The 26,821-nt window shown below is 36.4% G+C and overlaps 1 protein-coding gene across 3 annotated transcripts in view; it reads right to left on the reverse strand.

Moving 5' to 3' along the window:
* Positions 1–1,916: 1,916 nt before the first annotated feature.
* The window catches only part of LOC127618666 (rho guanine nucleotide exchange factor 10-like protein), a 65,450-nt gene continuing 40,545 nt past the window's right edge, over positions 1,917–26,821 (reverse strand). For all 3 annotated transcript variants that reach the window (XM_052091251.1, XM_052091250.1, XM_052091252.1), the window contains 6 exons: positions 22,251–22,465; positions 21,968–22,125; positions 19,888–20,030; positions 6,457–6,628; positions 6,107–6,229; positions 1,917–3,617 (listed from right to left, as the gene is read on the reverse strand). In XM_052091251.1, the coding sequence (XP_051947211.1) occupies positions 3,076–3,617; positions 6,107–6,229; positions 6,457–6,628; positions 19,888–20,030; positions 21,968–22,125; positions 22,251–22,465 (1,353 nt within the window). In that variant the 3' untranslated portion in view covers positions 1,917–3,075. The remainder of the gene's footprint in view (positions 3,618–6,106; positions 6,230–6,456; positions 6,629–19,887; positions 20,031–21,967; positions 22,126–22,250; positions 22,466–26,821) is intronic.

Here is a 26,821-nt window from a genome sequence, read left to right on the forward strand (position 1 = left end):
CGATACATGTCTCGTTCCCTCCATCAGGGAACAGAGGTTACAATTAGGGTTGAAACGATTAGTCAACATTTTCAACAACGTCAACAATAAATAATTGTCGAATAGTCGTTTGATCTCATTTAATGTAACATGGGATCACATTAATGCGAATGTCCTGATCAAGTGGGAGAGATTGAAACTGCACCCGGTTGAGGCACTCTCTGTCGTGGAGACGCTCATCCCATGAGCGTGCACGCTTAATGCAGCTAGATTATAACGTGAAGGCTCGTGACTTATCTAATTTAATTTAGAAAAAGATGCATTCACCTGAGAAGCAGCATATAAGATATTTAGACTTGCTTTTAGAGAATAGATCTTAAATATAATTATATTTTGTCTTTACTGCACTCGCAGAGGTATAACCAAGTGAAATAATATACACATATATACTAAAAACATGCATATTTAAGATGGATTCTCTTAAAGCATGTCTAAATATCTTATATGTTGCTTCTCAAGTAAATGTGTCTTGTTTTAAGGATTTTTTGACCATTTCAAATGGAAAACAAGACAAAAACACTTGATAACAATAGTAATTAATTTCTTTACTGAATTAAAATGAATACAAATATTTTTTTCCCTTTAATTCATTGAATGTCATTTAGAGGTATTTTTAAAAGATGAATTTTTCCTCTTTATTGTTAGTAAGCACGTTTAACACAACCTTTTAAATCAGGGCACAAGCTGAATAATCGGTTAAGGGCTAATGATTAATTGTTGCAATAATCGCCAAATAGTCGTTCTAATAATCGTTAGATTAATCGATTATCAAAATAATCGTAAGTTGCAGCCCTTGTTATGACAGTAACCAAGACGTTTTCATAAATCTCAGTTTGGAGCAAGTTGTCACATGTGTTTTAAATGTTAAATAAATGTATACAATTTATTAATTACATTAATTGTAGGACAAAAGAAAGAGAGAAAAAAAAAGATAACGATGCGATGGTTTGATATTTGGGCATGTTTGGCAAAATTGCTTTTTGTAACAAAAAATATTAGGTATATGCCAATAAAGAACTGCCTTTCAAAAATAAACCTATATAACCTCCATCAAGCACTGAAGAATTGAGATTGAAGGACAAAATACTTGTTTGTACATGTTATTTACTGAAATATGGTCATTTGTGTTTTTTACTAAATTAAGCAATGCTTTTTTATTTATTATTGCACATACTGTATTACTAATGCACAGTAGGTACAGCTAGCCAAATGGATTAATTCTCACATTCAGGCACCCATCCACACAAACAAACTAACACATTTAAACAGGTACACAGCACATGACATTTAGAAACACCTCACTCTATTATGATCACATTGGATCAGGTCAGACATGATATCTTTAATAAAAATTGCTTTCAGTCAAATCAACTTATTTTTTCATCTCTCTCAGCTTGGTATGGGGGAACCATGCAGGTGGATGGTTTTTGTTTTCTTTTGTCATTTTTGCACTGCTGAGAAAAATGAATTCAACAACAAAAACTGGGCAGCACAACCCATCTAAAGCAACTCACGTCATTGCACTGTTATTGCAAAATTCTCCACAATCAGAGAGGTATATCAACATTGTTCTTGTATTTAAGCATTAAAAAAGGAGTGGCATTATCTTGATCAAGTCCATCAATTAACCATAATGAGTGTCTTGATTTCCCACTAGACACAAAGCAAATCAAACATCTCTAAATAGGAGGCTTTGATGCAAGCATGCTTTACAGCCCCTTAGTCTAAATTGGGCTCTTAATATTATCTTACCACACCACAAGAAACTTACATAGACAAAAAGTATCATCCTTAAAGTAAAGCGAACTGGGTTGCAGAAAAGTAAACGCGATTCTCTTCTGCAAGCCTAATAGATTTAATATTCAATAATGGGCTAGATTGATTCATTTTATTTGAGCATTCACCAATACATCTTGACATTTATTTGTTCATTATTTTTGTAGTGCAATTTAATAGAAATAAATGTAAACAAATTAATAGATGAAATGAGCCAAGTCCCTTAACCATCATTTGCCAAATAGAATGATGAGTGACTGTTAGACAGCTCTTAAAAAACCTGACAGGTCAGTTGTACTCCGTGTCTGCCAGCAATGTGATTTAGCATCCTCTTCACGTACTACTGGTGTCACAACTTGCATATATTAACCACTGCCTGAGCTGCACCATACTGCATTTGCTGATATGTTTATTGTGAGAGCAGGCAGTGGCTGCCCAGAGATAAAAGGATACAAATATTTTCAGATTCAACATATAATATTTCTCTGCAGTATTAATTTACAGCAAGTCTTTGCACACAGTGTTGTTTCAAAACCATTTAATGATAACTGAATTTAATATGAAATGCATTTAAATAAAAAATGAAATAGTAATGGAAAGATTGCAGATGAAGAAAAGTCTCTCATAGCAAATATGATTTATTTTTTGACAAAGTGACACTGCGTAAAATAAGAACCATCTGAAACAAGTACCTATGCCAAAGGCTTCCTTTTTCTCATTTTTTGGCTATTCACATTTTACACTAAAATAACATTAAAACACATTTAAATAGAATTATGCAACATATTCTATTGCCTCACTTTTACTGTGCACACCTATGGTGGTGTTGCATTAAATTTATATTTTTTATCATTTACACAAGAAAGAATTAGGTCACAGCGCTTTCAGATACATACTAAGGATTATTTTCTGTATTACATCTAAAAAAAAACACTAAGCCTGATTCCTTGCAAGCATGTGGACTAAAATCAAATGTGATATTTTGGTGATACCAGTCATTTACCAGTCAAGAGGTGAAATTACTGTTATATTTAGTTGTGGTGCATTATACACCAAATACATGCTATTATTACAAAGAATGAATATTGAATGGCGCAGTTGGTCATCAACCTAAAACCTTCTGGAAGAAACGTGGAATGAATAATTCGGCATAAGCCATACAAATACAGGCTAATAGTCCTTTTGTCCTTCGGTGAGCCGACAACCCATCACTACAAAAACACCAGATGAAAGCCAATGGGAGGAAAATGTATTACTGCCTCACACTGTAATGGGCAACTGCCAGACCACAAGTGCATTCTCATTAGATTCAGTGGAGATAGAAGAGTTAGTGAGCCGACGGAAGCCTTTTCCACCTGATATAACAGCGGCTGATGTCACCTTCTCCCTCCGTGCTGCTTCCTTAGAAGATGGCCCTGGGCCCCTTACCCAAATCTCTGGGTCATCACTCAGCTCATAGATAGAACCGTCCTCCAGGCTGTGCTCCAGAGAGTCCCGTGTCGAGTCGGAGTGTGCTTCTTCGGGCCGAGCTGTCAGGAGCTTACCTGGGAGCTGAGAGGTAGACCGCAGGTGGTACTGCAGCAGCACACCTTTAGATTTGGCTTCTCCGTGTGAAGCACCATCTGCCTGCTGGAGGGACTCCTGAGATGAATTGGTCACCTCCTTATCCTCCTCTCCAGTATTTGAATCCACACCCTCCACAGCAGAATCCCGCTTTAGGATTGCTTGAGATAAAATGCTAGAGGTGGCTACCAAGAATTCAACGGGACCACTGTGAGCGTTGAGTGATGTCATTGTTTTACCTGTTGGGAAATAAAGTTTGTTTTTTGTATCACAATTCACTGTAAAAAATTAAAAGGTACTTGAGGCACCATTTGGGTTTCCTCAGATGGCAAAAGCCTCAGGGAGTTTCTCTAGACACCCTTTAACCCTCAGAGACCCACTGTAGCAGAATTACAACGTTGTGAAATATTCCGATATGTGCAAATATATAAGTAGTATAAGGTTGTGGGAGACCGACTCAATTATGCAATTAATTTATGTAACAGTGCGTCATGGGAGTGGGCGGTAGCTCCGAGGCACGTTTCGCTGGCCGCAGTTCTCTGATTGGTGAATTTATCTCTGCTGGTCCATGGGTAGTATAGTTGTTTTTAATGAACTCTGCTATCAAACACGATTTTTAAACAATGAAGTTGAATTAATGCAGACAGATTGCTTCAACGGAATTATATACCATTGATGAACAACCTTGGAGCTCACAGTAGGTCTTTCTTTAAAGGTTTATAAGTTATCGATAATTGAATGTGATTTTTACACCCAGAACCATACTGCTGTGCTCTATTAAAGCCACATCCAAACTAGTAAATTTATGTTTGAAAACTCATTGTTTCCCAAAGTACATTGGTGGCCAAAAGTTTGGAATAATGTACAAATTTTTCTCTTATGGAAAGAAATTGGTACTTTTATTCACCAAAGTGGCATTCAACTGATCACAGAGTATTGTCAGGACATTAATAACGTGAAAAATTATTATTTCAATTTGACACAAACTTTCAGATCTTGAAGCAATGACAGCTTTACAGATTCTTGGCATTCTAGCTGTCAGTTTGTCCAGATTCTCAGGTGACATTTCACCCCATACTTCCAGCAGCACTTGCCATAGATGTGGCTGTCTTGTCGGGCACTTCTCACGCACCTTACAGTCTAGCTGATCCCACAAAATCTCAATTGGGTTAAGATCCATAACACTCTTTTCCAATTATCTGTTGTCCAATGTCTGTGTTTCTTTGCCCATTCTAACCTTTTCTTTATGATCTTCTGTTTCAAAAGTGGCTTTTTCTTTGCAATTCTTCCCATAAAGCCTGCACCCCTGAGTCTTCTCTTTACTGTTGTACATGAAACTGGTGTTGAGCAGGTAGAATTTAATGCAGCTGTCAGCAGAGGAGATGTGAGGTGTCTATTTCTCAAACTAGAGACTCTGATGTACTTATCCTCTTTTTTTGTTGTACATCTGGTCTTCCACATCTCTTTCTATCCTTGATAGAGTCAGTTGTCCTTTGTCTTTGAAGACTGTAGAGTACACCTTTGTATGAAATCTTAATTTTTTGGGCAATTTCAAGCATTATATAGCCTTCATTCCTCAAAACAATGATTGACTGATGAGTTAGAGAAAGCGGTTTCTTTTTTTTTCAATTTTTGACCTAAAATTAACCTTTAGACATGCCAGTCTATTCCATAGTGTGGCAACTCAAAAACAAACACAAAGACAATGTTAAGCTTCATTTAACAAACCAAATACCTTTCAACTGTGTTTGATATAATTGCAAGTGATTTTCTAGGACCACATTAGCAATTTATCATGATTACTCAAGGATAAGGTGTTGGAGTGATGGCTGATGGAAATGGGGTCTGTCTAGATTTGATCAAAAATGACTTTTAATTTTAAATAGTGATGGTGCTGTGTTTTACATCAGCAATGTCCTGACTATATTTTGTGATCAGTTGAATGCCACTTTGATGAATTTAAGTAGCAATTTACTTTTGAAAAAGCTAAATCTGTACATTATTCCAAACTTTTGGCCGCCAGTGTATGCTTTACGTAATGGACAGCGTTTGCGAAACATTAAATTTTTTGGTGGAGGAAAACACCTTTCTAATGTGGGTGATAAAAATGTTTTATAAAAAGATAGGTATCATATAGGCCACTTCCACACTACTATGTTTACGTTTAAAAATGCATTACTTTGGCTAGGTTTACACCTCTGTTTATTAAACATTTTTATTTGAATGTCACAGCTTGCTCAAGTCACACAAAATTCACACCATGCTTAAAAATCAAGATTTGTGCATTGAATGTCACAGTCTGCCAGGGCCGTTTCTAGCTACAAGCGGAACAAGCAGCCGCTTAGGGCCACCAGGGGGCCCTGCAAATCAGGATTTCACTTATAGGGCCCCCATATGCTCATAAACGGCCCTGCAGTTTTCTACAAAAAGACACACAAAATTCACCCCTAAACAAAAAGTTTAAATAACTGAATTTTTGTTATCTGTGGCTTCCTAGAAACCCTTTCAAGGAGGAAAAAAATAAAAATATATTGACAATATCAATGCAGGAAAGAGTCTTTATGTGGTCTTGCTGGAACTAAGAGTCAACTTTTCAGAGAGCTAAAAGTTTGCCTAGAGGTTCTCCAGAGGGTTCCACCAGTGTGGCATTTGAGGTTCCTCAAGAATAAGTTTTATACAGAGAAGGCTCAGGTACAATACTTTGTTTTGTTTTTTAATTGTGGCTCACCTGTTATTTTGGGGATGCCCTCTAGTCTGGGCACTGGCAGGGTGACAATAACGCCCTGAGCTGTTCCCACCCATAGCAGTCCCTGGCAGATGAGCAGGCTAGTTACACACACAGTTTTTTGTCCTGCAGAGAAAGAGGACATATCACACAGTGTCACTGATTTGCTACACATTTTTACAAACCAACAGTTTCAAGCTCTTTACAGCTGTAAATATTTCTGTGAAAATAAAAATAAAATAAAACTTAGACCCTTGTTCCAGTTTTTAAGGCCTATGTGCCAAAACATCATCCGGATTGGATCAAAGACTAAGGAAATGATATTCTGCATCATAATCATATCTTGCACTTGCCGGGGCTGAAATATGCAGAGTGTGTTGAAATGTTGATCTCTTGGAGGTGTTCCATTGTTTCTGTGTGAAACAGACGGAGGGATGATCCCTCTGAAAACGCCATCCACACCCCTCCTCCAGCACGTACCATGTGCGTCACACTAACCATTGGGTCTGGGTGAGCTTCAAAACTCTGAGATTTAAAAAAAACATTTAAAAAAATGGAAATGATGAAAATGCATAAAAACAAGGAAGTGCATGAAGAATTTAGACTAGGGGGGGAAAGAGAAAAAAAACATCACAAGCTTCAGACAACGTTGTTGACGGTAGTCCTCAAGAATGAATATCCTTTGCAGTATACTGCCTACTGAAATTCTGTTTGGGCATGTGAGGCTGGTCAAAATCAAAGGCCAGAATGTCAACTTTAATGGAAAAACATGACAGCTTAAATGAGCAAATATCCCAATTTATACATTAGTGATTTAAACTATAAACCAATCAAAGAGCACTGTGATCATAATTATAAAACTAAGAGGCAACATGAAAAATTAAAACAGCAAAATTAAATTCAGAATTTAGTTCAAGATTCAAAGCAAATTTAATTTAAAAAAATAATGAAAAAGGGTAAATATATTATATGTTAAAGTATACATTATACAAAATTCCCTCAGCAGAATGGAACAGACCGCAGGGTTTTACAAAATTAAATTTACCTTGAAACGGCATCTTAAAAATGTGTTGCTAATGGTGCCTGCCGCTGAAAATAGCTAGATGTGACGCAACACCACAAAAACGTCCGTCGGACACGTGTCTATAGATTAAAAAATTAATTGCTGTGCACTGTAGCCCATTTATAGTCATATTTTCAATGGTATGTAAATAAAACATTATATTGACTTTTAAAGCAATTTTTTGTTTCTGCCACAATAACACTAATGATCTCCTTAATGGCCATTTCTTAGCAAATCAATTTAATTAATTACTTAAATTACAGTAATTAATCTGCAAATCATTTAATACATTTTACTGTATATCAGTCTATAGTTAACACTTAAAAGCATACCTCTGGTCTTTATAGACCCGGGACACATTTCACTCCCTGTACCTCATCCATTTTTTGGAGTTGTGCCCACACCTCTTTAGTATTCCTCAATCTATGTCTTATAAATAATGTAACACACGCACACGCACACGCACACACACACACACACAAAAGCCAAAACTGCCTTACTAGATGTTTAAGTACCAAAAGTGTATAGGGTCAATTCCATAAATTATATTGTTTATGATTATTTCATATCTACGTATATAAGTTTACTATCACAGGATATATATTTCTTTATAACAAGAGAAATGGAGTACTAGATTCATCCAAATATATACTATATAATTTAGATATTCTATGCAACAATGAAATATCAACAAATGTGAATTATCAGTATTCCATACACCATACACATACACTGGCGGCCAAAAGTTTGGAATAATGTAGAGATTTTGCTGTTTCAGAAGGAAATTGGTACTTCAAAGTGGCATTCAACTGATCACAAAGTATAGTCAGGACATTACTGATGATTACACTATTTGAAAAAAGTCATACCAGCAGCCATCACAACTTATCCTTCAGTAATCATTTTAAATTGTTAATTTGGTACTAGAAAATCACTTGCCATAATATCAAACACAGCTGAAAGCTTTTTGGTTTGTTAAATGAAGCTTAACATTTTCTATGTGTTTGTTTTTGAGTTGCCACAGTATGCAATAGACTGGTATGTCTTAAGGTTCATGACCTACTTTTGGATGATGGGCTATCAGATTCCTTATTTATTGAAATACATAATGGAAATATGAAAAGTATAATTGTTGGAATAATCTACCGACCTCCTGACTCTGACTTAAATTGTTTCTTGACCAAACTGGATGAAATACTAAGTAGCATCAATTACATGAATAAACATTGTTTTATTCTTGGCTGACTTTAACATCAATTTAGCTAAAGATGATGGTGCGAAAAATGATTTCTTAAACTGTTTGTATTCTTCTAATTTTTTTCCAACTATAAGCTCATATACGAGAGTAACAGAAACAACTAAGTCTACTATTGATAATATTATTACAAATATAAATGTCCATTTTGACTCAGGTGTAATTATATCAGACACCACAGATCATTTTCCAATTGTACTTTTCATAGACATGGATACTAAGACCAGGAAACAACAAAAGAATACATTACCTTTTAAAAAAAGCATAAAAGTATTATCAGGACAATACTTAGATAAATTGCTGAGCAATCTTAGGCATAAAACATGGGATTCTGTATTTAGATGGAATACTCCGGAAGAAGCCTATAGTGCTTTTATCAATGAATTAACCAACAGTATAAATATCACAATACCAGAAAAATGTGTTAAAGGAGATAGAAGCAATGAAAATACTTGGCTTACAAAGGGAATCCTAAAATCAATTAAAAGAAAAAATAAGCTCTACAAATGCTATATTAAAAATCCAACAAATGAAAATAAAGAAAAATATTTTATATTCAGAAATAAACTCACAAAGTTAATACTGAATAAGGAAGCGGAATTACTACACTGATTTAATTAAGGCTTCTCATGGTGATCAAAAGCGTTGCTGGAGAGTACTAAATACTGTGCTTAGCCGAATCAAAAAGCAACTGTCCTTCCAGAAATCAATGTCAAATATAATGATAACCACTACCTTAATGATGACGATCTCGCTAAAAGTTTTAACAACTATTTTACTTCTATAGGTGTGACTCTTTCGAAATCTATAAATCCTCCAGGGGAGCTTCATACCAACAATATTTAAAAGGAAATTATCTGAATTCTTTTTTCTAACACCTACCGACAAAATGGAAGTTCGGAAAATTATTATGAATATGGAAAGCTCTTATACTGCTGGTGTGGATGATATTTGTAGCAAGATTGTTAAATCTATTGCAGATGAAATTCTAGAGCCACTTGTCTATTGTATAAACCTCTCTCTATCTCATGGAGTAGTACCAAAAATGACAAAAATTGCAAAAGTTATACCAATTTATAAATCTGGTGGAAAAAATAACTTACAAAATTATCGACCTATATCTATTTTACCAACGTTTTCCAAGGTATTTGAGAGGGTTGTGTACAACAGACTTAGTGGTTACCTGGATAAAATGAATATACTCATCCCATCTCAATACGGATTTAGGAAAAAGAGCTCTACCTGTTTGGCAATGCTGGATCTCATTGAAAAAATCAACGACACTATAGATAATGGTGAGATTGGTATTGGTCTATTCTTAGATCTATCAAAAGCCTTCGACACCATTGATTTAGAAATTCTAATTGGGAAATTGCAACACTATGGTGTCAGAGGGAAGGCACTCTGCTGGTTCAAAAGTTACCTGCTTGATAGGGAGCAATTTGTGCAAATTAACAATAGTTATTCAGAATGCACAGGTACCGTTTGTGGTGTCCCCCAGGGCTCCATATTAGGTCCACTTCTTTTATTTTGTATGTAAATGACATTATAAGTTCAACAAATCTTTTTCATCAGGTTATCTTTGCAGATGACACTAATCTTTTTTGTCTCATAAAAATCCAGATATTTTACAAAAGCTTGTTAATGAGGAATTAGTTAAAGTAGATAGTTGGTTTACATGTAACAAATTATCAGTGAATGTATCTAAAACCAAATTTATTATATTTCGTTCAAATAGAAGCCGGGTAAACATTGAAAGGATACAAATTAAAATACATAACAAAGTAATTGAAAGAGTAGAGAACATCAAATTTTTAGGTATTTATTTAGATGAGTTCTTAAACTTTAAACAACATATCGAGAGTTTAACAAAAGAATTGTCAAAATATGTTGGTCTGTTCTATAAATTGAGATATGATCTTCCTTTTATTGCTCTTCTAACACTGTACCGATCCCTTTTGAATCACATCTAAATTATTGTAATATTATATGGTGTAACACGTATCCAAGCCATCTTGAAAAATTGCAGATCCTACAGAAGAAAGTTATACGTGTAATATCATGGGCAAAGCATGATGCTCCCTCTGATCCGCTTTTTTATAGGTATAAGCTTTTGAAGCTCGCTGAGTGCAACAGTTTTCAAAATGCTTGTATTATGTATAATGTAGTTTATAAATTGCATCCAAAACTTTGCCATCTCATTCCAGTTACCTCATCTATTCATGACCACAACACTAGAAGGAGAACCTTATTACGAGGGAAAAGCGTAAGCTGAAGTGTACCAGCTTTAGTATAACATGTAGGGGTCCTGGGATCTGGAATGAGATTGACAATTCTATAAAGGAACTACCTTCTCTCGATATATTTAAAAAGTATCTTAAACACAAATTGTTACAACATTATGCATGATAGACCCCACAAGGCTGAAGGTTTCATTCATATTTATTAATGTATCTGGCTTTCTCGAATACCCTACTATCGGATTTTGTTTGAGGGTTGGATGAGATGCGTGATATATGCTGGTTGGGGGTGGATATTTTGTGGTGAATGGTGTTGTTGTTTGTTGTGGATGGGTACTGGGTGGGTGGATTATTTTGTGATGTTATTAGTACTAATTATGTGTCTTCAAGGGCCCTATTTATAAGCCAGGACTTGGCTTCTGGGAGGTCCTTTTCTTTTACAGAATGGTTCTTTAAATCTGTAAACATGAATTTGTTGTGTTCTGTGAATGAATGAAATGAAATGAAAGGTCAATATTAAGTCAAAAATGGCTAAAAAAGAAACAGCTTTCTCTAGAAACCTGTCAGTTAATCATTGTTTTGAGTAATGAAAGCTATACAATGCTTGAGATTGCAAAAAATGGAGATTTCAAAGATTTAATGCACTGCAGTCTTCCAAGGACAACTGACTCTATCAAGGATAGAAAGAGATGTGGAAGGCCAGATGTACAACAAAAAAAGAGGATAAGTACATCAGAGTCTCTAGTTTGAGAAATAGAGGCCTCACATGTATTGCTAAGAAAAAGTCACTTTTGAAACAGAAAAACAAAAAGAAAAGGTTAGTGGGAGCAAAGAAACACAGATATTGGACAACAGGTAATTGGAAAAAAGTGTTTGTATTTTAACCTCATTGAGCTTTTGTGGGATCAGCTAGACTGTAATGTACGTGAGAAGTGCACGAGAGGACAGCCACATCTATGGCAAGTGCTACAGGAAGCATGGGGTGAAATGTCACCTGAGAATCTGGACAAACTGACAGCTAGAATGCCAAGAGTCTGCAAAGCTGTCATTGCTGCACATGGAGGATTTTTTGATGAATACTCTTTTAAGTAGTTTAAAAAAATTCTAATTGTACATCTATTTAGACTCAATATATGCCTGAGAAAATATTTATGTGTATCCTATGTGTATCTTATGTTATGTGTAGCTTAATATGTGTTTGACAGCCAGTTGCGTCTCATGAAATTTCAGTGTTAAAGTGTGAATATAATGAATCCCATTCTAGATTTGTCCTGATTTGTTGCATTTTCTCTTTGATATATGAAAAATTTAAAATCAAAATATATTTTATTTTATTATTTTCTAATTGTCTTAAAAATATTTTGAGAATGTTACACTATCTGTGCATTTTGAAGATACATTTTTGATAGATATACATGCCGGCTCTATAAAGACCCAAATGTGTAAGAGTGTTTGGTGAAATGCATTTAAAGTGTATGCATGCACTTTCTGCACCCCTTCTAAGATTAAACTACGTGCCTTTGCATAAGACTAATAACATTCTGACAGATACATTCTCTCCATGTTAGACATACTGTAAATATAAGTAGTAAACATCAACTGACTTCCAAATGTAAATCGGTTGACATGTCCATATGTGTACCCTTCTTATCTTCCAGTTGAACTGAATTTCAAACTTCCAGAGCTGAATTCAACCCTGATATTAAGCATAAAAGGAGGCTAGAGGGAGGGTGTGCTCCTTGCGGCAAAATAGAGAGGTTGGCTCAGCTGTCAGAAGTGATCAAAGGCTAGCACCCTAACATGCTGTTAGGCTTCTACAGGGAGGATACCTTTTATGTGCGGCTTAAGATGCTCACTCATAATGCATCCAGCATGGGAAGCCGTCTACACAACAGATTCAAACATAAAACTCTGAAATAAAAGAGCCATTTTAAGCTTCCATAGTTACCATTTTAATGGAAAAAAGCTCAGGCTTTGAATGTTGATGTGAAAGTTAATTATTTTTGCAGGCCATTTGAAAAGCAGTCAGTGTGGACTGTGTCTTTAGTACAGTACAATTGATTTTGGTATATCAACACTAAATAATTTTTATCATATTCCCTGACCGGAAAGTGGAAATAGAGACTAAAGCCACTATTGTTAAATGCATCTCAGGGGCTCGGGCATCTGACATCAAATCAAATGTACAAGTGCTGGCTAATGCTAAACATAGATTCTTCTCAAATTGTTATTCATGTCGGCACTAACAATGTCCAGCTTTGCCAGTTGGAGATGACTAAAGATAATGTTCAAGAGGTGTGTGAAGTTCCAAAAACAATGTCAGACACTGTAATATACTCTGGTCCCCTACCTACTTGTTGTGGTGACAAGGTTTATAGTAGATTAGAATCACTGAATGGCTGGATGTCAGAGTGGTGTCTGGAGAATAGCATATGATTTATAGACAATTGGAAATGTGAGAAGTGGGTAGATCTGACCTGCTAAAGAGAATCAGACTCCATCCCTCCAGGGAAGGTGCTGCTCTCCTCTCAAGTAATTTGGCTCATAGTCTTAATAGTGAAGTATTTGACTAACTGGGGCCATGGTCAGGAAGCAGACAAACTAGTTAATCCAAACGTCTGCTAACTGCTTTGAGACATCACACAGGTCACATAAACAACAACATATAGAGACTGTATCACCTAGATATCATATAGAGACTGTGTCTGTTCCACAAACTACCAAAAACACTCCTCAATAAATAATTTAGAAAAAATTTGATTAAGGTCGAACTTGGAAAATAAAATAAAAATGAAAAATTTGAAGATAAACATCATATAAAAGGTAGGGCCACTAAACATTAGACATCTTTCCACCAAAGCACTAATTGTAAATTAAATTATAACAGATCATAGTTTGGATGTGCACTGCATGACTGAAACCTGGCTTAAACTGGATATATTAGTTTAAATAAATCTACTCCCCCAGGTTATTGTTATAAACATGAGCCTCGTCTGAAGGGTCGAGGAGGAGGTCTTGCTACAATTTACAGTGAAGTTTTTGGTGTTACTCAGGGGACAGGATATAAGTTTAAGTCTTTTGAACTAATAATGCTTAATGTGACAACGTCAGATATAAATAAAAAATCTCTGTCATCTTTTGCCATTGCTACAGTTTATTAGCCGTATTTTGATTTCCTTGGTGAATTTACAAATTTTCTATCAGATCTAGTAGTTACAGTAGGTAGAGCTTTAATTGTCGGAGACTTGAAAAATCAGCTGGACAGCCTGGGTTGGAGCCTCCACTCTCCGCTGAGCGTGCCCTGATGCGACAGTGCATCCGCTGCTGTGTTAAGGTTGCCCGGGATATGAGTGGCGCACAACAATCTTAGTCGTTGCTGGCTCCAAAGGAGGAGATGGCGGGCGAGTTGCGACATGTGATGAGAGCACAGCCGCCTTGGCAATTTATGTACGCTATCATGTTGGAGCTGTCTGAGCGAATCAAGACATGCTTGCCCCAAAGTAGTGGAAGAAACCTCCGCAGGGCATGTAGTAACAGCAACTCTAGACAGTTGATGTGCCAACCCAGTCGAGGCCCCATCCAGGAGCCAGCTGCTGCGTGCCCACTGCACGCGGCGCCCCGACCCTGTTTGGAGGCGTCTGTGGTGACCAGAACACATCGGGACACCTGCTATAGGGGGACTCCTGTCCGCAGAAAATATAGGTCTGTCTAAGGCATCTGCGACCTTCGTGAAGACGCGAGGGGACAGGCGATGAGCCGAAGAGGAGGACCTGGTACGTTGGGCCGTCGGACGTGAGCCGTAAAAAGGGTCTGTGCCGTGAAGTGAGACGTGAAAGTACGCATCCTTCAGGTCTGCCGCTGCGAACAAATCTAGATGCTGGATACACGTTAGAATAAGTTTTTGCATCCAAGATTGGCCAACATGCACCGCCTGTCTTGGCTGAGGGCCTTAGAACCCTGCCTGGCAAACTAAATCACATCGCCGAGTCGGATTGATCCCGGCCCACCAGTGCAATGGGTTGGAAGCGTAAGCGAAGCATTCAAGCTCCGAGCACTAATGGGACGATCACGTGACGTTCCTGGTGGGGCTTCACAGCGGAGGAACAGGTAATATGTCGGGGAGCAAAGTTGCGTCCCAAAACAATTGTGCTGAGAAAAAACTCAAAGCACATACCTTGCCCTGTGTACCCGGCTGGGGGCTGGAAAGTGACTGAGGAGCAGGTCCTATGGAGGCATCCTCTAGACTCGTCAGATCCGGCCCGCCGGGAGTCTACAGTCGAGGGTGTGGAGGCGAGGGCGCCCAAACAAAAACTTTTAATTTATTTATTTTATGCACATTAGTTGAAAATGAAATGCACTTTTCTAACAGGCAGGATAGGAATGTTCTATGAAATAATATAATGTTGCTGAACTGTTTATGTATTTATTGTGCCCTCTTGTGGACTAAGTAATCAACAGCAATTTAAAAATCAGCTATTTGTTTTTGTAATAAAATTCAGCACTATTTTACTTTGAGTAAGTAAAATATAATATTTTACTCATTTTACTTTGAGTAAAATAGTGCTAAATATTTACTCAAAGTAAAATATTTTACTTTGAGTAAAATAGTGCACCATGTTACAATGATGACACTCATGCTTTCAAAGAGCAGCTTGTAAAATGGAGCGCAAGTGGAAGAATACAAAATTAGAGGTATTTCACGGTGCATGGAAGGATAGTGTCTGTAGATATAGACAGGCACTAAAAGCTGCCAGCAAACTCATAGAAAATAACCACAACAATCCTAGGTGTTTATTCATTACTGTGGCTAAATTTGTTAAGAATAAAGCCTTGACTGAACGTGATATTCCGTCGCAGCACAACAGTAATGATTTCATGAATTTCTTTACTGATCAAATAGAAATCGTCAGAAATAAATGTGGAACTATGCAATCAACTGTCACAGCACCTCAGAAAAAAGTGTCTCCTCATGAGCAACTTCAATCATTCACTGTCAAAGGACATGAAGAGCTATTAAAGTAAAGAAAAATCAAAAACTTTTAAAAAAGGTATTCCCTGTAATCTCAGAACCTCTTCTTAATATTATTAACTCCCTTAAAATGGCAGTTATCAAACTGCTTAAGAAGCCACAGCTTGATCCTGAATTGGCTAATTATAGACCGATTTCTAATCTCCCATTTATGTCGAAAATATTAGAAAAGGTAGTATCCTCCCAAATATGATACTACCGAGGAATAGTACATACTGTATACACATCGATGGATGGTCCTTATACTAAAACTGAAAGATTCCCCCACTACTTGGTGCAGGTTGCCAGCTCGACGAAGCCATGATGATTCGCTTTTGGGTCGGAACCGGTGCGATAGGCGCAACATTAGGACCAAATTACAGTCTTATCAGAAGGGCATCAGCTCCCTTTTGATTGCAATTCCTCATCTTCTGATTGATTTAATTGTGAAATGAAAATGAATGTAAGCTGACTAATTTCAATGAATTGTCTCAAAATCTGTGAGGCAAAAGGTACAAAATTAGCGATACACACATTTCTGTATGGAAACGGCTAAAGGGCAAATTTCTTTTGTGATAAACCAAAACTTATGTGAAAATTATTTTATTTTCATTTTATTTTAAGCATGACATCATCACACACACAATTTTTATCGATAAAAGGCCATTTGAATGGGAACAGGCAGAAGACGGCAAATTTTGCAAAAAAAATTTACGCATTTTCACTTTGTCGATAACAAAACAGTGAAAAGTGGATGGAATCTAGCATTCTAGTCAATTCTGACAAAACAGAGGCAGAAATTATCGGACCAAAAGCCTATAAAAATAAGCTGCTAGAATATAATTTTACATAATTTTGATGGATGTACTGTTACGTTATCTTCTACAGCAAATAACTTAGGTGTTATATTTGATACCAATCTGTCCTTTGAAAATCAAATTTCCAATGTTTGTAGGACAGCATTCTTCCACCTCAGAAATATTGCTAAAATATGACACATGCTCTCTGTTGCTGATGCCGAAAAATGAATTAATGCATTCATGACTTCGAGACTAGATTATTGTAATGCATTACTGTGAGGATGTTCAGCAAGTTCAATAAATAAACTTCAATAGGTTCAAAATGCAGCTTCAGTGTTCACTAGAACCAAGAAATATGATCATATTAGCCCAATTTTATCATTGTTACATTGGCTACCTGTTAAATTTTGTATTAATTTTAACATTCTGTTAACTACATACAAAGCTTTGAAAAGTCTAGCTCCACAGTACTTAAGTAAACTTCTACCACGCTATATTTCATCACGTTCTTTACGATCACAAAATTCTGCCCTGTTACCATTTCCTAGAATATCAAACAAAAGGAGGTATATCCTTTTCCTATTTGACTCCAAAACTATGGAATAGTCTCCCTAGCACTGTTTGGATGCAGACAATCCACTGCTACGACAAACTACAGCCGGTGGTAGCCAGACATCACTTCAGTCTTTATGATAGATTCAGAGGATGAACTGATGCCAAATCAAACTGTCAGATACTTCATATACCATATACCACTGCCTGAACCTTGAGACTTAGAATGGACCCCTTCGAACCTCAATGAAATGACCTGCTGGTTGAACTTTGATGCACCTCATTGATCTCTGCTTGCATCACCTTTGTCTATTGATGGATTACTCTCTTGGAATGGAATATATAAACAATTAATTAATTGCCAACAAAAGCCTTCATCAGCCAACTAATAAAGGAAAATGCACCAATGAGAACTTCTGAAGTTAATCCAGGATTCAAAGACTAGATTATTGTAATGCATTACTGGGAGGATGTCCAGCAAGATCAATAAATAAACTTCAATTGGTTCAAAATGCAGCAGCCAGAGTGCTGACGAGAACCAAGAAATATGATCATATTAGCCCCATTTTATCATCGCTACATTGGCTACCTGTTAAATTTCGTATTGATTTTAAAATTCTGTTATCTACGTACAAAGCTTTGAATGGTCTAGCTCACGCAGTACTTAAGTGATCTTCTAACACGCTATATTCCAACACGTTCATTAAGATCGCAAAATTCTGGCCTATTAATAGTTCCTAGAATATCAAAATCCACAAAAGGAGGAAGATCCTTTTCATATTTGGCTCCTAAACTATGGAATAATCTCCCAAACACTGTTCGAGATGCAGACACACTCTCTCAGTTTAAGTCTAGACTAAAGACTCATCTATTTAGCCAGGCATACACCTAATTTATCCCACACTTAGGCTGCTTTAGTTGAGTCTGCCGGAACTAGAAACATTGAGCATGATCTCAAACTCTGCAATAAATTGAATGGCATCTACGCTTACATCTTTTTATTTGTTTCCCTGTCTCAACCTCGGACTCCTATCCTGAGGTCACCAGAACCGGCTGGATCCAGCACCATTCCTGCTTCATGTTGGACTCCACTGCTACATGTCGCTGAATGATGATGACTAAATGCGGTCGATTGATGGACTACGATCGTGAAATGGAATGCATAGACTAACTATTGCCCACAAAAGCCTTCGTCGGCCAATTGACAGGGACACTTGCATCTATGTGAACCTCTACAATTAATCTAGATGGACTTCAAAGACTTTGGTCATTAATCTTACAGTTCAAACACAATCGATTTTTACTCACTGACACCTTAACACTTAGTTTAATAATTTTAAAACATGATTTTACCTATACATAATTAATATTTACATTACATTCATAATGTTAGCCAGAGGGGAACTGGCCCCCACAGTGAGTCTGGTTTCTCCCAAGGTTATTTTTCTCCATTAATCTAAATCTTATGGAGTTTTGTGTTCCTTGCCACAGTCGCCACGGCTTGCTCACTGGGGTTATTAACTCTTTCCCCGCCAGCGTTTTAAAAAAAAAAAAGTTGCCAGCCACCGCCAGGGTTTTTGACGATTTTCGCAAAACTTTAATGGCCCGCAGAATATTTAATTCCATGAATATATGAAGATGCTATATATCAAAATAAAGATCTGAGCCTCTGCTTTTAGGCAAATAAAAACGATTTTATTTTATCTTCATTTGTTATTTTTAATGCCATTAAGGCATTAAAGGTAGGCTTTGTCAAAAACAACATTTCGGACAAAAAGCTGAGAAAAAGGCATTTCTATCTACATTTTGAGCTACATTCTCAAAACTCCACTTACGTTTAAGACGATCGCAGTCTGTTTCTTTGATCAAAGAGTTGCGTACTCTTTCAAAACATGCGTATGGGTCTTTCTTATCAGTATTCCACCTAAAACACGGATACCAGGAAAATTCCGTGTTTGGCGGAAGCTTTTTTCATAAAACCCGGAAAATTCCGTGTTTGGAAGGGAAAGAGTTAATATAATTAATATAATTATCATTTAATTATTTTTAAACCATTAAAATCAAATTTTGTCTAAATTACACAATGATGATTAATCGACTTTATGGACGTTGCAGTTTTTGTCGTCTGTTAATGCTGATGTTCTGTGAAGCTGCTTTGAAACGATGTGTGTTGTGAAAGGCGCTATACAAATAAAATTGAATTGAATTGAATTGAATTGAAAGACATTAGTCATTAATCTTACAGTTCATACAAAATCTTTGTATAAACACTAGCCCTTACAACTTACTTAGTTTACCAATTTCAAACCATGCACTGCACACAAATAACTAATATTGGCATTATTTTCATGCTGGTTAGCCAGAGGGGAAATGGCCATCTTCTGGAATTTTATGTTCCTTACCACAGTCGCCTTCGGCTTGCTCTCTGGGGTTCTAAGTAACATGTATTATTTAATTATTTATTTTTATACACAATTTACAATCATATTTAATCTACACAATAGATATTACAGTTTCATTTTCTGTTAAAACATGATTTTATGTAAAGCTGCTTTGAAATGTTGTGTGTTGTGAAAAGCATTAAACAAATAAAAATGACTAATTCCATAATAAGGGATTTTCCTTAACATTTGAACAATTCAAGCTTAAAAGAACCATTTCAAGCTTTTGATACAAACCACTGTTCTGGAAAGAAGCTCAGGCTTTGATTGGTGACGTGACAGTTAACTCTTTTAACAAATCTTAAGAAAAGGCAGGTGTGCATTGTATGTCTTCATAATGAAGATAGGGAATCACATTCAACACACTTCAATTTCACCAACAAATTTCTCAGAGGAAAGGGGTCTAATCATAAGTTATTGTATACCTGAGTCCTGAGAGAGGAGCCCTCAATCACAGAGACTTGGTTGGCACAGCTGGCCCACACACACTCTTCTATTCGGAGGAGTTTGAGGACGGGTGCATATCCAATAACCACATGTCTGCAGGAGTCTGGATCCCACAATCCCTCTGTAACCGCAAAATGGACCATGCTGAATATAAAGGTGCTACTGAAAATATTGGACAGGTGCTATATACTGTTGCTAATATATACAAATCCTTGATAACATACCAACACATATTTATAGAGTATAGAAATTGAGAAGATAATTTCCTTGTATTACTTGTTTCTATTTAAAGGGTAAAAGAAAATAAATGTAAAATGCAATAGAGTGCCACAGTCTGGTTCTGGAAGAAAAAATCCCATTCATTTTCTCCATAGACAAAATAATGTATACATTATAAAGCTAACTTAACCTAGAAACCTTTAAATTAGGGCTGAAAATCGATTACAATTTTTTTATCAAATTAATTACATGGTGTCCCGATTAATCACAATTAATCACATATATAAATATTTGCTGAGAAAGCCCCTCATATAACAATAATTCAATATATAATGATTCAATAACTACACATAGTTATCTTTAAATATTAAAAATATTTATATATTAAATTAATATATATATATATATATATATATATATATATATATATATATATATATATATATATATATATATATATATATATATATATATTTACAATTATTCAGATAATTAAAATGCATTACATTCTTGTGGCAGAAGAGTTAGTCACTGATAAGAAAATACAAAAAGCGGCTTTGGAATACAATGTATTATTTACAATGTATTATTTACTACCATATTATTGATCATAAGTCAATCAATATAGTTTAATTCTTAGAACACATCTTGAGATCTCTTACTTCGAATTTGCGCTCCATCGAGTGTTTTGAACGCAAGAACGTAACATGTTTGTGTTGTATGTCTGCTGGAGGGTTGTTTTGTTCACTGTATAAACTGCATGTTGCTCATACAGCTGAAGTTTCACTTACTGCCCTCTGGAGTAAACAGGTGGTACTACAAGCTTGCATTTGTAGTACTTCCTTATCTTCCTTATTACGGTCCGGAGGCATTGCAATTAATTCCGTTAATATTTTTAACGCTTTATTTTTAATCAAATTAATCACACTGAAGAAACGTGTTAAATAGACAGCCCTACTTTAAATACATGCCTACTGTGAGCTCTGAGGTGAATCGATATGTTTCTGCTAAAGCCTTAATGTGTGCATTATTTTAACTGTGTTATTTCAAGCAAAGATCCACCGATCAGAGAATTGTGGCTAACAAACCACTGGAAAAGAGCTCAGCAGTGACTGCCTGCTCCCAAGATGCACTGTAAATGGTGCAATCAAGTCGGTCTCCCTACGCTCTCAAACTACTTATATACAGTAATGATATTTATCAGAATTTTTTGCCATAAAATGTTAATATATTGTTTCTATACTTATAAACAACCACTTTCAATCGTTTTTATTTTGATTACTTCATTCGCAATGATTCATGGGATTGTAGTTCATAGCCTGATGAAAGACGTTAAGTACATATTCTTGTAACTTTGACTTTTTGTCCGATTTTCAAAAATGTCTACTTAAAATCAAAGTTTTTAAGGTTGGGATTCACCTCAAAGCTGGTTGATTTAGTTCATGTTTGTAACGCTTTTAAGAAGAATGTTTTAAATCCCTTTGTTAAAAAATAAATGGGAAAAGTATTTCTGGAACCAAAATGGCTGGAAAAGTTATTTTTTGATGTAAAATACTTTACGCAATCCCAAATTAATATGAAGACAACTATAAAGTAACATTTCGTAGCATTTCGCACCCAATAATGTGTAATTCTGTGATTCTTTCAACACAATGCTCTGTTTGTTTGAGTATCCCAACAAACATGACACAGCAACCAATGCCATTATCTCAACCAACACCATGCATTTGGGCCGGTTTGAGAACCAGTTTGAAAACAGTTATTTTTCCAACTCCATAAAGTGATGCAAATGGTGCACAAATACACACTTCATGTTTAAATGATAAGAAATCGATTTACCTCCACTCTTTCTGTTGTAAACTGCAACCTTTCCATTACTGAGTCCAGCAAAGAGAAAGTTGGCAGAGTGTTTCAGGCACAAAACTGGACTGACCTCTGGGTTACAGAATGTTAGGAGACACTGAGCAGCAGTGTCCACACTGCCGTAAACTAGTATGCTGAAGAAACACACACAAGTTTGTCAACTTCTCCCCACTAAAAGGAAAGGAGCAAATTCATTCTGTCTTTCTGCATAAAATCAACAACGTAATGATTACAATAATCTCAATTCAAATGAACTCACTTGCCATCCTGTAATCCCACACAGATGGTGTTGCCAATTTTAAAAGGAACTTCAGTGGCCTGTACCTCCTGTTCCTCATCAGTGCTGGGCTCTGTGATATACTCCAGACAAAGCACTTGGGAACCAAGAGAGAAACTCTTAACAGAACGTGGAGTGGGTCTGTTAAGGGAGAAAATCTCCACCTGCCCGTGGGAACCATCACCCCCACTAGCCACCTGTTGAGTCGAAAGACAACAAAGAGGAAAACAAACATAAGGAGGACATCCCGTGCCTGAAGTCATTGGCATATCCCTCTGAGGGGCTGCGGGAGAAGCAAGAAGAAAAGAAAAAAACACAGTAGAAGCAAAGCCACGAGATAAATGATTTATAGAAATATCTTTTGATGTAGAGTATTTGATGTTTGTTTCTAGAGCTGTTCAAATGCCTTTCTAATCCGATCAAACAATATCAACAGCTTTTTTAAGCTCCTGCTACAATCACTTTCTTCAGGTGTTTGAAAAATACTTTAATTTTAGAGAACTGCATTGTCTGAATAGTTTTGCAAGGCACTGCATATATTGCAGGGAAATTATGCTTATTATATGCTGTGCTGTAGTGGTTAAAGTTCCAGGCTGGTAACCTAGTAACGAACAGATTTTTGGTCCAACCCATGCAAGGAGTGATCCATAAGCTATCATCATTATGCCCTTGAGCCAGGCATTTATCACTGTAATAAGTCACTTTGAATAAAAGCATTCACTTCATGACTACTTACTTTAACCCTCTGGGGTCTGAGGGTATTTTGGGCCCTGGAGAAGTTTTGACATGCCTTGACATTTGTGCTTTTTTCAGTTGCTTAAAAACATATTAATGGCTAAAGTCTGATAACACTGTATTCAACACAATCTGGGCTACAATAATATGTGAGCAACATGTATGTACACGTTTGTATTTTTGAGAAAATAACGTTTATGCATGGTTTTTGAAAAAACAAAAATTTTAAGTCACTGAAATAAAGCCATATAACACATACTAAACATTTGTCCACAAGACTTTTAAGAACTGGATCTTGTAACCTAGAGTTTTTGCTACAAAATGATGTGAAAACCATACTGATCACTCAACAAAACAATATAGTAATTTAACTTTTGTAAGACAATTTTAGTGTTGAAAGGTAATATGCGAGGAGGCCTGAATGATCATGAATATTCATTGTAATTCACACATGAGAGACAAAGACCCCTCCCCTGGGCCTATCAATGAGGGATAGAGAATGAATGCGAGGAGATTTAATGATCCAAATCAAGTTTTAAGATAAAAGAAGTAATCTGACCATATATTTTCTTTACATAAAGACTTTACTTAATTTTAGACCTACACTACCGTTAAAAGAAGTCTCTTCTGCTCACCAAGACTGCATTTATTTGATCCAAATTACAGAAACAACATTGATATTCTGAACTCAATTTACAATTTAAAAGAACAGTTTTCTATTTGAATATATTGTAAAATGCAATTTGTGATCAAAGCTGAATTTTCAGCAGCATTACTGCAGTCTTCAGTGTCACATGATCCTTCAGAAATCATTATAATATGCAGATTTTCTAATATGGGAATATTTAAAGTGCATTTTACTCATTTAATCTGAACACATATTTGCAAGCACAAGCTTTGTTTATGATAATGAGGCAGCATAATTGCTATTTAAAATATAATCTAAACATTCATATAATTTTATATCATATTACATATCATATTTATATTATACAGCATTCAATTTAAATACCTGCTTTAGCCAAAACAGCATTTAAAATGTAACTAAAACTTGCTTATTAGGACATATTTCAAATGTCAATACTCTGAATCCAGGCTGGCAAGTCTGGAAATGGTCACATTAGTAAAATATGAACATGTTTATATAAAATAGCATGTCAACTAATGAAAACTCAAGGACTTACTCATCTGAAATTGTATCCTCGGCTGGATCAAGTCTCTCTTCAAAATACAAATGTTCATCGCAGTCCTGCTCTTTTTCTGAGGAAAATGTTAACTCTTCCTTAATATCCAGGAGTTTGATCGCCTGTATATCATCACAAACGCGCAGAAAAATGAATGAAATGTGTTTAAATCAAACCTCACAGTCGCCCGTGTAACGTTACAAACTCGCAGAAAAGTTGAGTTGTGTTGTGTTTACATTAAACCTCATCGTCGGGGGCGTGTACATTTGCATTGATCGTCTCAGCACATTAGCGCATGAATGGCGCGCTTTGCTGGTGGGTGTGATCACATTACAGATAATTAGATAGCCTAGTAAAAACTGTACATCGCGTTGTTTCAAACAGATTGCATTGCAGGAGAATATTTGTTTTAAATTTGAATTGTTTTATTTAAAAGTAGACATTTTAAGCTTTCTTTAGACATATGTTTCATGTTTATGTGATAAGTATTTGCGGAGTTTCAGTTCATTTTTGTGACCCGTTTCTGAAACATGCTTGTGAACACAGAGACTGCTGAAAGCTCCCCCTTTTTATTTTCTTTATTTTACAAAAGCACAAGATTTTGTTGTTATTGTGAGTGTACACAATAAAAGTAGACCCTTTATAGTCTCTAATGATGTCTTACACTTATCTGTATACCCAAAAATGACGGAGTATTTTAAGTTGTTTCTGCTGTAATGAAGAAAATATCCAGCAGGACGCGCCAGCACGTCCGCCGACCCCAGAGGGTTAAGAACCCAAGAAATCTAAATTGTAGTTTTGAGGTGTTAAGTCCATGTCTGTTAGCATTTAGGCTAGAAAAGATGCTAACAAACTCCTAACAGTTGACAAAATGAACTTATGAGTAAATATATAAATGTGCAGTGTCTCTCTTTGAGACAACGGACCAAAATTACACATCATGCACTTATGGGCATATACAACATTTTGTCCAGTCAAATGCTCTATAGAATGCAAATGTCCCTCCTTTTAATACCACATGCAAGTAGCTCATGTCCACAACTGTAGCTTCAGAGATATAGTGGCAAGAAAAAGTATGTGAACCCTTTGGAATTAGCTGATTTTCTGCAGTAATTGCTCATAAAATGTTCTCTCATCTTCATTAAATTCATAATTATAGATAAGGCACAATTGTGCTTAAGCTAACAACACAAACAATTATAATCTTTCATGTCTTTATTAAACTCATTCCATTAAAAATGAACCGTGCTGTGAAAAAAGTCATTGTATCCCTATGCTAAAGACAACAAAAAAGTTAATTAGAATCAGGAGTTGGCAAATCTAGCATCCAATAAATGAAACGAGATTAGAGTTGTGAATCAGAGCTACTTTGACTTATAAAAAGCACTCAAACACAAGAAGCATCTGCTGACGTGGACAATGCCTCGCAAAAAAAGAGATCTCAGAAGACCTATGATCAAGAATTGTTGCTATGCATAAAGCTGGAAAGGGTTACAAAGTTATCTTGGTGAGCATCTGTCCACAGTTAGACACATTTTCTAGAAATGGAGACGATTTAGTACTGTGGCCAACCAGCAAGGTGACTGAAAGGGCACACCACAGAATGCTCAATGAGGCAAAAAAAAAAATAAAAAATAATAACCCAAGAGTGACAGCTGAAGAATTGAAGGAATCATTAGAACTGGTTAACATCTCTTTTCATGAGTCTACTATACAGAAAAAACAGGCATGGTGTCCATGGCAGGACACCAGGAAGGAAACTGCTTCACAACGCTGGGAAAATGTTTTGTGGACTGATATAGAAGATCACGCAGCATTACGTATGCCATAAAAAGGGCACTGCATATCAACATGAAAATATCATACAACGGAGAAGGACCATGGAGGGAACATCATGATTTGGGGCTGTTTTGCTGGTTCGGGGCCTGGCCCACTTGCCATCATCAAGAGAAAAATGAATTCCCAAGTTGATCAAGATATCCTCAAGGACAATGTCATGGTGGCTGTGTGCCAGCTGAAGCTCAGTAAAAGTTGGGTGATGCAGCAGAACAATGACCCTAAACTTCGAAGTAATTTCAATACAGAATGGCTTCAAAAAAGAAAATCCACCCTTTTGAAGTGGCCCAATCAGAGCCTAGACCTTAAACCAATAGAAATGCTGTGGGGGCCTGGGTATCTCAGTGAGCAAAGATGCTGACTACCACCCCTGGAGCTGCAAGTTCGAATCCAGGCAGTGCTGAATGACTCCAGCCAGGTCTCCTAAGCAACCAAATTGGCCCAGTTGCTAGGGAGGGTAGAGTCACATGGGGTAACCTCATCGTGGTCGCTATAATGTGGTTCGCTCTCGGTGGGGCACGTGGTGAGTTGTGCATGGATGCTGCGGAGAATAGCTTGAAGCCTCCACACATCCTCAACAAACCATGTGATAAGATGCGCGGGTTGATGTCTCAGACAGAGGCAACTGAGATTCATCTAATGTCACCCAGATTGAGGCGATTCAATACACCACAGAGCATATTGGGAATTGGGCATTCCAAATTGGGGAGAAAAAAAAAAGAAATGCTGTGAAATGTCCTCAAGAGAGCCTCTCACACCAGGCATTCTAAGAAGGCTGAGCTGTAGCATTTCTGTAAG

This window comes from Xyrauchen texanus, chromosome 25 (assembly GCF_025860055.1).
Source record: "Xyrauchen texanus isolate HMW12.3.18 chromosome 25, RBS_HiC_50CHRs, whole genome shotgun sequence".
NCBI lineage: Eukaryota > Metazoa > Chordata > Actinopteri > Cypriniformes > Catostomidae > Xyrauchen > Xyrauchen texanus.